This window comes from Gadus morhua, chromosome 21 (genome assembly GCF_902167405.1).
Source record: "Gadus morhua chromosome 21, gadMor3.0, whole genome shotgun sequence".
Classification (NCBI taxonomy): Eukaryota; Metazoa; Chordata; class Actinopteri; order Gadiformes; family Gadidae; genus Gadus; species Gadus morhua.
This window is the reverse complement of record NC_044068.1, coordinates 3,935,741-3,948,944: the sequence shown is the minus strand read 5'-3', so window position 1 is coordinate 3,948,944 and position 13,204 is coordinate 3,935,741. Positions and strand designations below refer to the sequence as shown.

At 51.2% G+C, this 13,204-nt stretch overlaps 2 protein-coding genes across 5 annotated transcripts in view; both read left to right on the top strand.

Moving 5' to 3' along the window:
- Nucleotides 1-416, top strand: part of LOC115534854 (nesprin-1) — a 70,871-nt gene extending 70,455 nt beyond the window's left edge. The window contains exon 54 of the mRNA XM_030346134.1: nt 207-416. Coding sequence (XP_030201994.1) covers nt 207-416 — 210 coding nt within the window. The remainder of the gene's footprint in view (nt 1-206) is intronic.
- A 1,656-nt stretch (nt 417-2,072) lies between these two features.
- LOC115534735 (nesprin-1) overlaps nt 2,073-13,204 on the top strand; it is a gene marked incomplete at its 5' end in the record, with an annotated part of 87,089 nt that continues 75,957 nt past the window's right edge. For all 4 annotated transcript variants that reach the window (XM_030345914.1, XM_030345913.1, XM_030345912.1 and 1 more), the window contains 10 exon segments: nt 2,073-2,219; nt 2,573-2,698; nt 3,047-3,223; nt 5,741-6,006; nt 6,531-6,687; nt 7,222-7,620; nt 7,775-9,379; nt 10,541-10,881; nt 11,467-11,611; nt 12,241-12,462. In XM_030345914.1, the coding sequence (XP_030201774.1) occupies nt 2,073-2,219; nt 2,573-2,698; nt 3,047-3,223; nt 5,741-6,006; nt 6,531-6,687; nt 7,222-7,620; nt 7,775-9,379; nt 10,541-10,881; nt 11,467-11,611; nt 12,241-12,462 (3,585 nt within the window).

Below are 13,204 nucleotides of genomic sequence, written 5' to 3'. Positions count from 1 at the left end.
CACGCACACACACATCCATGCTATTCCATCAGCCTAGCCCCATCCGCTTAAGTGGGAACCATTTTAACTTAAGCCCTCGTCTCGCGGCGGCCGTAACCGACCAGGGCTGCCAGAACCCAGAGCCCAGCGGCAGCCTGTGGGTTCGGCACGCGACCCGTGTCCTCCGACGTCCACGCGCCCCATCACGCCCGCGTTTAATCTCCCAGAGTCCTGTGTCAACTCCGATCTCCGCGCGCGCCGAGCCAGGCAGGAAGGCAGGCTCTCAGCGCTCAATAGAGCTGGCAGCGCCGCTAATCCCAGACCGCGCTGTCGTCCTGGCACCGGCGCCTCTCCCAGCCTACCGCTACCCCTACCGCCACCCCTATTGCTCGCTCCATAACCTCTACTACCCCTACCGTTGCCTGTACTACCTCTAATACCCCTACCACCACAGACTACCCCTACCGCTCTATTACCCCTGCCTCTGCTGCCATCATCACCTGTCATCATCATCCTGGTTTTCTTTTTTCCCGGGCCGGAATACTTCCCCTCCCGAGGGTGGGCCTGTCTAACCCGTCGCGATCGTCGTCCCCTCCGCACAGAGCTGTGGAGTCCCATGCCCAGCCTCGCTCGGTCCGGCCACACTACCTCCTCCCACACCACCTCCTCCCACGTCTTCTTCGTGCCTCCTGGTCTCTTCTCAAAGGGCCCCTCCAGTTTTCCCACGAGGCGGATCCAGCCAGTCCCGCTCTACATCGCCCGTCCCCTCCCCTCCCCACCTCCAGACCCACACTTATCTCGTCCCCAGCCCTCTGCCAAGCCCGCCACCGGCTCTGAAGCCAGCTCTAATATCCTAGCCTCTTCGGTCACCCCCCCCCCCCCCCCCCCCCCCCCACCCCTCTGCCAAAACTCCCGGGCTGAACGCCAAGGCGTGTCTGTCAATGATGGAACACCCCCACTCCTCCTCCTGCACCCCCACCCCCCCCACCACAGTCCTTTTGGGGTCTGATATTAACACTGCCAATCAAGACCCGGCTGTTTCCCCTCCCCTGGAGAGGAAGGGCGCCTCCACATTCAACACCTGTCAGCCCAGGCACCACCTATCTGTTCATCTGTCGGGCGGGGCAGGGCGGGGCCAGGGGGGGGGGGGGGGGGGGGGGGGGCAACCAAAAGAGGAACGGATGGAGGTTATTTTAGAACGCAGCAGAGACAGCTCCTTGGCGTGGTGCTCGTTCAGCTTCCCTTCTCAGGGTTCTCTTCTGTCGTGGTCTTATATGGATTTATAGTACTATATTTAGGCTTTTAGTGACATTCAGAACAATTCAGTGGCATTATATGTTAGGGATCCTAAAGTGAATATATATTCATATTTATTATCATCAATAAGTACGGTTAGGCTTTTAGTGATGATCACGACAACCCATTCAGCATCTTCATCTGTTGTGCTCAAGTGAATACATTTATCTCCTACAGTGGGTGAGGTCTCACGGTCTCCTCTGGTCTGTGTACAGTGTACCAGAGTCTTTATCTCCTACAGTGGGTGAGGTCTCACAGTCTCACCTGGTCTGTGTTCAGGTGTACCAGAGTCTTTATCTCCTGCAGTGGGTGAGGTCTCACAGTCTCGTCTGGTCTGTGTTCAGGTGTATCAGAGTCTTTATCTCCTACAGTGGGTGAGGTCTCACAGTCTCACCTGGTCTGTGTTCAGGTGTACCAGAGTCTTTATCTCCTACAGTGGGTGAGGTCTCACAGTCTCGTCTGGTCTGTGTTCAGGTGTACCAGAGTCTTTATCTCCTACAGTGGGTGAGGTCTCAGTCTCACCTGGTCTGTGTTCAGGTGTATCAGATTCTTTATCTCCTACAGTGGGTGAGGTCTCACAGTCTCGTCTGGTCTGTGTTCAGGTGTACCAGAGTCTTTATCTCCTACAGTGGGTGAGGTCTCACAGTCTCACCTGGTCTGTGTTCAGGTGTATCAGATTCTTTATCTCCTACAGTGGGTGAGGTCTCACAGTCTCGCCTGGTCTGTGTTCAGGTGTACCAGAGTCTTTATCTCCTACAGTGGGTGAGGTCTCACAGTCTCGTCTGGTCTGTGTTCAGGTGTACCAGAGTCTGGACAGGGAGCTCCAGAGACACGTCAGCCTGCAGGACGCCCTGCAGCAGTGCCAGACCTGGCTGGCCACGGTGGCGGACGAGCCCGAGCCTCCAGCACACCCCCCCGTCAGCCTGGAGGGGGCGCTGGTGCAGGTGGGTCTCTCCGGCTAACTCCCAACTTACCCATATACCAAAAAAAAAACATATCTATATTTTATATTTCTATATATTGTTTTGTTATTATTTTTTTGTTATAAAAATAAACGTATATATTTTTTATCCCATAAAAAATATATTTTTTACAGTAATATTTTTAGTTTCGCATTTGAATAAAATAATTTGGTTTTATTAGTAATTATAAAAAAAAACCGTAATGACTCAAAGTACATTTTGAGAGCCAACCTTTGGCAGCGGCCTGCATGTCTCCATCAACCCATCACCCATCATCGCCATGGGGACGAAGGGTGGTGCTCCTCCATTAACCACCGGGTGCGGTCTGTGCTCAGGTGAAGCAGGAACGGGCCCTCCAGGAGCAGGCCAGCACCTACCTCCACCTGGTGTGCTCCACCTGCGACCTGACGGAGCAGCGGGTCAGAGAGGCGGCCAACGCCATCCAGGAGGTCAAGCTGCAGGTGCGTCTGCTCCACCCGAACCTACGCCCTCCACCCTCCATCCTACACACCTCAGTCCTGCACCCTATACACTCTCCATGCAGAATGCTCATAGGTTTTGGCCATGTCTTTTTATTTGTGAAGACTACAAAAATGCCCTTTTCCTGAATGCACCAGGGTGATTAAATATATATTTAGTTTTTATAGTTTAGTTTTGTTCACATTGTTTTTATTTCTATATTTTATTTCAAAAGAAAAAAATAATAATTATACGGTAAAAAAAAAAGATTTTTTTTTTTATTATACTAATACAAAAATATATAGAAAAATAAGTTATACAATAAAGAAATGGTGATGCTGGCCGTACAGGTGGAGGACCGCATGCTGATGTGTGAGGAGGTGGCGGACAGCTGGCGGGAGGTGGAGGAGCAGCAGGCGGACCTGAAGGTGCAGCTGAGGGAGATGGACCAGCACCGTCAGAGCCTGGCCCGCAGGCCCGCCGAGCTGGAGCCCAAGATCGCCCAGAACCAGCTGGACAAGGCCCAGGTCTGTGACCAGGAGGGCGGTGGAGGTGGTTGGGGTGATGGTGGTGGTGGTGGTGGTGGGGTCGGTGGTAGTGGAGATGGTGATGGTGGTGAGGATGGGGACAATGGTGGTGTTGGTGATGATGATGGGGGTAGTGGAGGTGGAGGTGGTGATTGTGGTGCCGATGATGGTGTAGGTTGTGGTGGTGATGGTGATGATGGTGCAGAAGATGATGATGATGATGATGGTGACAATCATAATGACGGTGGTGATTGTGAAGATGAGGATGAGGAGGATGATAATGATGATGAATTATAAAGTATTTGCCCTGGCTGAACTGGTGGTTTCACCACAGGCAGATGCCCAGCGGTTTAGTTTTAATGTGATAGTGCGATGGTCATTTTAACAAAGGGTTCGAAGTCTGCATTCTACCAACAGCGCAGCCCTTTCTACTCTAGCTACTGATTCGAAATGACCTCCCATTCATATGACATTGAGCGCACAAATTTTCCAATTAAAATCTGGAGGCGTTAATAAGGTGGCTTCGCTGCACATGTCATCCACACTGAGAGAAGCAGAGACTAGTAGTTCACAGAACCCTGAACGGGAACAATGCTGGGAGCCATTTTACTGAAAAGAAATTACATATAATAGTGCTAGCTCAGTGCCGTTCAGAATGGGCTCATTGCTTTGTTTTTGTATTGCTGCTCACAGCTTTTTCAAGAACTGCTCATCCAAACCACTTCACACTCAAGACTGCACTTCAATGGATCCTCAGCATTACACATTACACATACATATATACAGTACATACATACATACATACATACATACATACATACATGCATGCATGCATGCATGCATGCATGCATACATGCATGCATGCATGCATACATACATACATACATACATACATACATACATACATACATACATACATACATACATACATACATACATACATACATACATACATACTAGGGATGGGCGTGAGGAATCGATTACTCGAGTACTACTCGTTACAAATGAACTCGATTGGTGGACAGGCAAACTCGAGTTTGCATATACACACACAAACAAAGTTTTCTGAAGCAAATGTATCAATTTTCTGTCGGCGCCACTAACGCATGACGTGGGCACAAAGAAAATTAAATGCATCCATTTCCATGGCGCGTTCCGTGGCGTGTGCAGGCACGCCAGAATTCAAAAAGTTAAGAGATGGCGGTTAAAGCAAATCACAGCGAAGAATTGAAATACTTTAAAGAAATAGGAGATCATAAGGTGAAATGTAATATATGCCAAGCGAAATCGAGCTACCAGAAAGTACTATGCGGCAACATATGCTCCTGAAACACAACGGTGAGTTCGGGAAAGCAGACCCGCAGCAACGGTGAAAGTGAAAGTGTGTCGGCTATTTTCACCGCCGCAAGACGCAGCTGTAATCCCGGGCGTGTAGAGAAGATCACAACGCTGAGTATTTCCATAGTCCATTTGCTGCCGTTTTATTTGCAGCTTTAAGCATTTATTTGCAATGGTTAGGCTACTTGTTTCGTTTTTTTTAAACTGTTACAGGCCTTGGTTCGACGTGATTTAAATTGTGAGACGCATATTTATTTTTGTAAGGAAAATGTGTTTTGAACGTTTGCAAAAATAAATAATGAATACTCTGATAACTCTGACTGTTTTGATGGAGAATAAGCATTACATGTTTGGTTGGTAATTGCCGTTCATCATCAGGCCTGCCGCCTATTCCTGCTGCAGATGCGTTGCATTCTAAAAATAGATTTGATTTAACGAGTACTCGATTGATCCTCGAGGAATTCCTTCGATCACTCGAGTTTGGAATTTACTACTCGTGCCCATCCCTAATACATACATACATACATACATACATACATACTTGTCACTCCCTATATCATAATGTAACCTTATCAACGCTCCATACAACCTAATGTAACCTTATCAACCCTATATCCTGACGTAACCTTAGCAACGCTCCATATATCCTGAAGTAACCTTATCAACCCTATATCCTGACGTAACCTTAGCAACGCTCCATATATCCTGAAGTAACCCTATCAACCCTATATCCTGACGTAACCTTAGCAACGCTCCATATATCCTGAAGTAACCTTATCAACCCTATGTCCTGACGTAACCTTAGCAACGCTCCATATATCCTGAAGTAACCTTATCAACCCTATGTCCTGACGTAACCTTAGCAACGCTCCATATATCCTGAAGTAACCTTATCAACCCTATATCCTGAGGTAACCTTAGCAACGCTCCATATATCCTGAAGTAACCTTATCAACCCTATATCCTGACGTAACCTTAGCAACGCTCCATATATCCTGAAGTAACCTTATCAACCCTATATCCTGACGTAACCTTAGCAACGCTCCATATATCCTGAAGTAACCTTATCAACCCTATATCCTGACGTAACCCCAGCAACGCTCCATATATCCTGAAGTAACCTTGGCAACGCTCCATCTGTCCTGAAGTAACCTTGGCAACGCCCCCCACCTCCTTCAGGAGTTCCTGCAGCAGGTGCGTGACCGGCAGTGCGACGTGACCCACCTGAGCGACACGCTGGTCCGGCTGACGGACGGCCAGGGCTGCCCCGCCCTGGAGGCCGTCGGCCGGCTGAGGGGCAGCTGGGTGGAGCTTGGCCAGAGGGCGGAGGAGCTGGAGGCCCAGCGGGGGGAGGACATGCAGCACAGCGGGGAGTACCAGGAGAGCGTGGCGGCCGTGGAGGAGCTCTTCCACCAGGTCTCCAGGGAGTGGGACTACCTGGCCAGGTGTGCCCGCGGTTCCTTTGTTACCCTCCTCCGGGGGCGTCTTTGGTCTTCTTCGGCCCTGGTTGTCGTAGACTGCAGGGATTTCAGGACTGGATAACAGGGAGGGCAGCGGTTGCCATGTCTCTCGGTCCATGACGCCATTTTCTAGAAATTCTGGTTCCCCACACCTTGTGGGGAACCAGAATGTGAACACCTTGTTCTCATTTAGGGCATTCAGCAGACGCTTTCATCCAAAGCGACCAACAGTGTACAGACTTACAAAGGACGTTTGAACCACGTTAGAAACAAGGGCCAAGCACTTACAATCGCTAGGTCAACCAATTCCTCCCAGTGAAGTAGATCAGAGCAGTAAGTTCACACATTGGGAACCTTTACCTTTCAACATTGTTGAGTATAACAAATAACCATCGCTTTATAAGTCCGCAATCTCCTGCAACGTTATATCCATACCTGGCAACCTGGGATAGTTGCTCTTGCTTGGATATGGATCCCTAACCCCCTGTTATCCCCTGTTCATCCACCAGGGCGGACACAGAGAGCACCAGTGAGCACCTGGAGGCCCTGAAGAAGCTGTCCAGCGACCTGCAGGAGCAGAGGGCCACACTGGAGGACCTGAGGGAGCAGAAGCACACCGTGTTGCCCCGACTCAGCCTGCTGGACAAGGAGCTGGTCAAGCAGCAGGTAGGGGTCCAGGGGAAATGCCTCCGATACTCCCTCAAGCGCAGTATTGGGTATCGGCGAGTACGGAAATCCAATTGTCGACCGACTTTACATTGCTGTCATCGTAAGAGAACACCTCAATAAGAACGAGTGCTATTAGTAGTTACAATGCTAGATGCTGTATCGGTATATACTCGTTATAGGCCGATACTCAAGTTGAAGAATCTGAATCGGTATCGGGAAGGGATAATATGATATCGGAACAGCTATACATGTGCTGTCTCGGCTTGGTCACAGATCATTGTAGACCGAGCTGAGACGAGAGGTGTACATATGTATGTACATATATATGTGGTGAATAGCAATTCAGAGTTGAGATGGTTTTGTGACAGCGTTGCAACGGGACATGCACGTTGTCTAGACAAACTGTGAAGTACGCCTGTTGTATGAGGATTGTTCTTCATCAAATAAAGCTGAGTTATAAAATGATACTCGACCCTCATTCATTCTACAAGAGGGGGTGACGATGTTGACCCGGTGTTCCCCCTCCACCAGGTGGGGTACCTGGAGCAGCGCTGGGCCCAGCTGGAAGGCCTGATCCAGAAGAAGATCCAGGACTCGGCCGGGACGCTGGAGGACATGGCCAGGGTGGAGGCCCAGCTGAGGGACGCCCGGGAGTGGGTGGAGGAGCAGAGGCCCTCTCTCACCTCGGCGCTGAAGACCAGCCCCCCGCCGGACGTGGCCCAGAGCTTCCTGTTCGACCACCTGAGCGTGTGCGTGGAGCTGGAGGCGCGGCAGCAGCTGCTTGGGCAGGCGGTCAGCGAGGCCAAGGCCGTGGCCTCCCGCCTGGGCCTGAGCGAGAAGAGGAGCCTGCAGGAGCTGGTGGAGCAGGCCCAGAGCGAGGTGGAGGCGCTGGGCGCGCGGGTCACCCAGAGGAGGAAGTACCTCAGCAAGGTAGAGTGGACTTGATGATAATCAGTGACAACACCAGTATAAATGTCAATATAATCATGTATCTTTATCTCATGCCGAATGCCTACAAGAGTGTGACAAGAGAGAGTAGACCGAAGGTCTACCCGATGTTAATGCTGGTGTTTCATCCCTGCAGGCCTTCACAGAACGGACCCAGTTCCTGCAGGGTCTGGGGCGCGCGTTGGCCTGGGTTCAGCAGCAGGAGAGCAAGGCCTTAGTGGACGACCACGTGGCCCTCCTGCCCGAGGACCTGGCCAAGCAGGTGGCCGCGGGCCAGGGCGTGCAGCGGAGCCTGCGGACCTACCAGGGGGAGCTGGCCTCTCTGTGGGCCCAGGGACGGGGCCTCGAGAGGGACGCCACGGACCACGAGAGGGTGGAGACCCTGGCCCGGCTGGAGGAGCTGCAGGTGGCCTTCGAGACGGTGCAGCAGCGCACCGCCCAGCGCCTGACCGACCTGGACAAGGCCATGACCGCCCGCAAGTACTTCCAGATCGACCTGGACAAGACCTGCGGCTGGCTGAGGCAGGCGGACACCGTCACCTTCCCCGAGATCGACCTGACGGACGCCCCGCAGAGCTCGGACCTGCAGGCGCGTCTGTCCTGCTACCAGCGCGTCCTGGAGCAGGCCTCGGAGTATGAGAACCTCCTGCTCATCGTGCAGCGGATCGGCCAGGAGATCCTGCCCACGCTGAACGAGATAGACCACTGCTACCTGGACGAGAGGCTCAACGCCCTCCCGCAGCAGTACAACAGCATCCTAGCGCTGGCCAAAGAGAAGCGGGACAGGGTGCAGCAGGCCATCCTGGAGAGGAACGACTTCAGCACTTTCTTGGAGATCACGAGGAACGCTCTGGAGGAGCTCAAGGGACAGCACGACAATCTGGCGAAGCAGGCCGTAGCCGCGAGCGAGGAGGAGGTGGCGCGGCGGCGCGACGAGTACGGCAACCTGGAGGGGAGTTTGGCCCACCTGGGCCCGGCGGTGAGGGAGCTGATGGGGAAACGGGAGGCCTTCCACAGCCGCGGTCAGCGCTGCAGCGTGGAGGAGATACAGCGGTTGGTCGCGATCCACGACACCCTGAAACGCCAAATCGATCAGAAGAGGAAACTGTTGGGCGATTGCTTGGAGACGGTGGTGGAGCACAACCGTGCCTCGGCGCACTTTGAGTCAGAGTGCGACGCTGTGAGGGGGAGTCTGGTGAGACTGCAATCAGACGACCGCCTGTGCGCCACGGACAGTTTGACGGGCGTCTTGGGGCTACTTGAAAGTGTGGAGAGCTTGAGTTCTCAAGCGGAAGGGTGTGAGCGAAAACTCAAAAGCCTTAATGTGAACTTTGAACCTTCGGCAATCCAGGACGTCACTTTAAGGCAGGAATCCCTGCGATCGTTACAATCAGAAGTACGGAGGAGCATCACGGAAAGGGAAAAGAATGTGTGCCAGAATGAAGATTTCACGAGAGGGACAGAGAAAGTTTTAGCGTGGTTGGTTGCGATGAAAGACAAGATTGAGGAGCCTTTGGCCTTTTCGGAGGTCGAGGTGGAGAATGTGCAGGAGGAATTGAGGAGACTGAGGATCGTTGAGGAGGAGGTGGAGGGCGTCTTACGGGTGGCAGGTGCCTTGGGCAGCAGAGAGAAGCAGAGATTTGACGGCAGGAAGGAAAAGGTGCCAGCCAGTGTAGAGAAGCAGCTGCAGCGACTTCACAAGCTGGAAGCAGAAGTCACCAAAGCCATTAGCACTAAACAGGTACGTTCTTACTAATTTACTTCTTTACCTAATTACTTACTTGCTTACTTACACACTTAATTACTTACTTACTTACGTACTTGCTTGCTTACCCTCAATTACTTACTTACTTACTCACTGAGGTTACTTTCATACTTACTTACTTACTTAGCGCTAAACAGGTACTTACTTACTAACTTACTTGCTTATGTACTCAAAAAGTATTTTTTCAAATATGTTGTTCCAAAGGTGCTTTTCTAATAGGCACATAAACCTGTAGTCCTACGTCATAAGTAGGGGTGCAACGGATCACAAAGCTCACGGTTCGGATCGGGTCACGGTTTTTGAGTCACGGGTCGGATCATTTTCGGATCAACAACAACAATAAAGATAACAAGACATGTGACTTTATATAAAATCTCCAACTGTGTAAAAACAAAATAAAGGGAACATTTAGGTAATAATCCTGCTTCCTTTAAGCATGGTCAATATTTAAAAAAATAGCAATCTGAGGCATTATTCCTTCTTCTTTTTAACATGGATAGGATAGTAAATAATCCCTAAGCCTGGATTTACAATTCAGGATGTCTGCATTGCCTGGGGAGTTTAGAGTCTACACTCTCCCAAGGCAATGCAGACATCCTTATCTTCTTTTTTTTAGTTTGGTAGCGAAATACAGTTTCTGTGGTGTTTTATTTGGCATTTTGTAAATCCATTGATTTTGGTTCGGAGACTCATTGCTCATTGCAAGGGGGGTTGGTTGTAGTCTTTTCGCTCGGTTCTAGCCCTACTGTTGATACGGTGAACCGAGCGAAAAGACTACAACCAAACCTAAACACGCCCGGTTCCGGTTCCGGTTTCTGTTTCAATGGGATTTACGGAACGCCAAATAAAACGAAACAGAAACTGTATTTCGCTACGATACTTGATGATGTTGTCAATACCGGAATTGTCCTCTAAACATGCGCTGATCACGTCAACGCACAACTTTTTTTTTTTATCAGCTGATCCGCGGATCACTTGCGTCCCGAACCGTGATGGTTGATCCGTACGGATCACGGGAAACCCGTGAACCCTTGCACCACTAGTCATAAGTGTAAAATGTATCATCTTCTCTAGATTTCACCCATTCACAATAAAACGTCCTCAACCCCAGCATTGAACCTCTCCTCCGTTCTACAGCTGGCCGTGGACCAGGCCCTCCCTCTGGTCCAGAGTTACAGCGACTCCCAGCGCTCTGCCCAGACCTGGGTGGACGCCGCGGGGGCCGCCCTCCACGGGGCGGGCCTGGGGGTGGACCCGGAGGACCAATCGGAGAGCAGCAGGGGGCTGCGGGACCTCCTGGACCGGGACGGGGCCTTCGGGGCGGGGCTGGAGGAGCTGCGGGCCCTGCAGCCCCTGCTGAAGCCTCTGGTGCGGCCGGCGGGGGCCATGCAGGAGCTGAGGAGACGCGTGGAGGAGATGAGGCTGAGGAACATCACGCTCAGACAGCAGCTTGAGGAGCGGCACCAAGCTCTGCAGAGGTGTGTGTGTGTGTGTGTGTGTGTGTGTGTGTGTGTGTGTGTGTGTGTGTGTGTGTGTGTGTGTGTGTGTGTGTGTGTGTGTGTGTGTGTGTGTGTGTGGGGCGGTGTGTGTGTGTGTGTGGGGCGGTGTGTCTGTCTGTGTGCCTGTGTGTGTGTGGGGTGGTGTGTCTGTCTGTGTGTGTACGTGTGTCTGTGTGTGTCTGTGTGTATGGTGTGTGTGTGTGTGTGTACGCATGTGTGTTTGTGTATGTGTGTGCGTGTGTGTATTCATTGGCCTCTTCGGATGCTTCAGATGCGTGTCAGTCTGTGTGTACGTGCATGTGTGTGTGTGTGTGTGTGTCTGTATGTCTGTCTGTGTGTGTTTGTGTGTGTGGGTACGTGCTTGTTTGCGTGTAGGTGTGAGTGTGCGTGTCTGTGTGTGAATTCACAGACCCCTTCAGATGCAAAACGTGTTAAAGCTTACATTCATCCTCACATGTATCGCCCTGTCTCCACCATTGTTATATGTGACGGATTAAGTGCATTCGCTGTCTCGCTGGGTTGTACCTTCTAACACTGTTCCTCTCTTCTTTTACTCGTCCTTAGCGCTGCGTCTCTATGGAGCTCGTTCCAGCAGGAGCGGGAGGCCCTGATTGGTTGGATGAACACTGCAGAAAACACAATGAGTTCCTTCCCTTCAGCCAAGGCAGCCGGTCTCCTGGAAGCAGAAGACAAATTCCACAGCTACAAGGTCGGTGTCGCGCGAGAATGCGGTGGCGTCGATCGTCTTTTTCTGCACCCACACGCAAATTCCCCCTCTTCACTACTTTTTTCTGCAGTATTTACACTAAACAGAGTTATAAATATGTTGTGTGTTTGTGTGTTGTGTTTTGTGTATTGTGTGTTTGTGTTGTGTGGTTGTGTGTTGTGTTGTTGTGTGGTTGTGTGCTGTGTGTTTGTGTGGTTGTGTGTTGTGTTGTTGTGTGTTGTGTTGTTGTGTGTTGTGTGTGGTGCGGCTGTGTGTTTATGTGCTGTGTGTTGTGTGGTTGTGTGTTGTGTTGTTGGGTTGTGTGGTTGTTTGTGTGTTTGTGTGTTGTGTGTTGTGTGTTGTGTGGTTGTATGTTGTGTTGTTGTGTGTTGTGTGCTGTGTGCTGTGTGGTTGTGTGTCGTGTGTCGTGCGTTGTGTGTCATGTGTTGTGTGGTTGTGTGTTGTGCGTTGTGTGCTGTGTGTTTATGTTCTGTGTGTTGGGTTGTTGTGTGTTGTGTTGTTGTGTGTTGTGTGGTTGTGTGTCGTGTGTCGTGTGTCGTGCACTGTGTGCTGTGTGTTTATGTGCTGTGTGGTTGTGCGTTGTGTGGTTGTGCGTTGTGTGTGTGTTTCAGTCTCTGCTGGGCGGGATGGACTCGGCCGAGCGGTCGCTGACCGCGCTGAGAGAGAAGGCTTCGGCCCTGGAGACCCTCGGCTCCGAGGCCGGCCGGGCAGCCGTCGCCGGCCACTCCGTCTCGTCACTATGGCAACGGCTGACCAGGCTCCGCAGTGTGGCCCGCGGCCAGGAGAGGGCACTGGAGGACACGGTCCGCGAGTGGAGGAAGTTCAATGAAAAGGTGTGTGTGTGTGTGTGTGTGTGGTTGTGGTATTGTGTGTGTGTGTGTGTGTGTGTGTGGGGTTGTGAATGTGTGTGTGTGTGTGTGGTTGTGAATATTTTTGTGTGTGTGTGTGTGGTTGTATATATGCGCCGTGTGGTTGTGTATGTGCGGTTGTGTGTGTGATTGTGTGATCCTAGTTGTAGTAATGACGTGCTTCTTAAATGATTCCTTTAGTCACTTGAGTAGATCCCGATTGTCCCGACATCAAAAATTATTTTCTTACATTATCCACATACATGTAAAAACATTCTTCCATTCGTAACTCTCACATCTTTAGTCCATTAGTGAGCGTGGCTCATCGCTGATTTACAGTCTGGTCAGAGACAGAAACAGACCAGTGTTCAGCCGTTGTAGGGTGATGTAATCCCAGGCTGTGGGCCAGGAGGAATTCTCCCGCCAAAGCGCTGCGATGATGTCAGACACTTTCCCGCCTTCTGACCCATTATCCCGCCCCTTACAAACTCCAGCTCACCAGAGCTCCCACAAGCCCCGGCCAAACAAGGAAATGAGGTCACACTGTGGGAAGCGTTCCACTTCCTTCGACGTGGCGCTTTCTGGTTGTCCCTTTGCCCCCTCTGTGCATCCATTGTTTTACAGACCATAATGGCCTTCTCTCCGCCTACGGACTGGCCTTGCTTTGGGCCGTGTCAGAGAACAGTGGCTATTCATGCGTCAATGAATACCGAGAATTGAATTATTG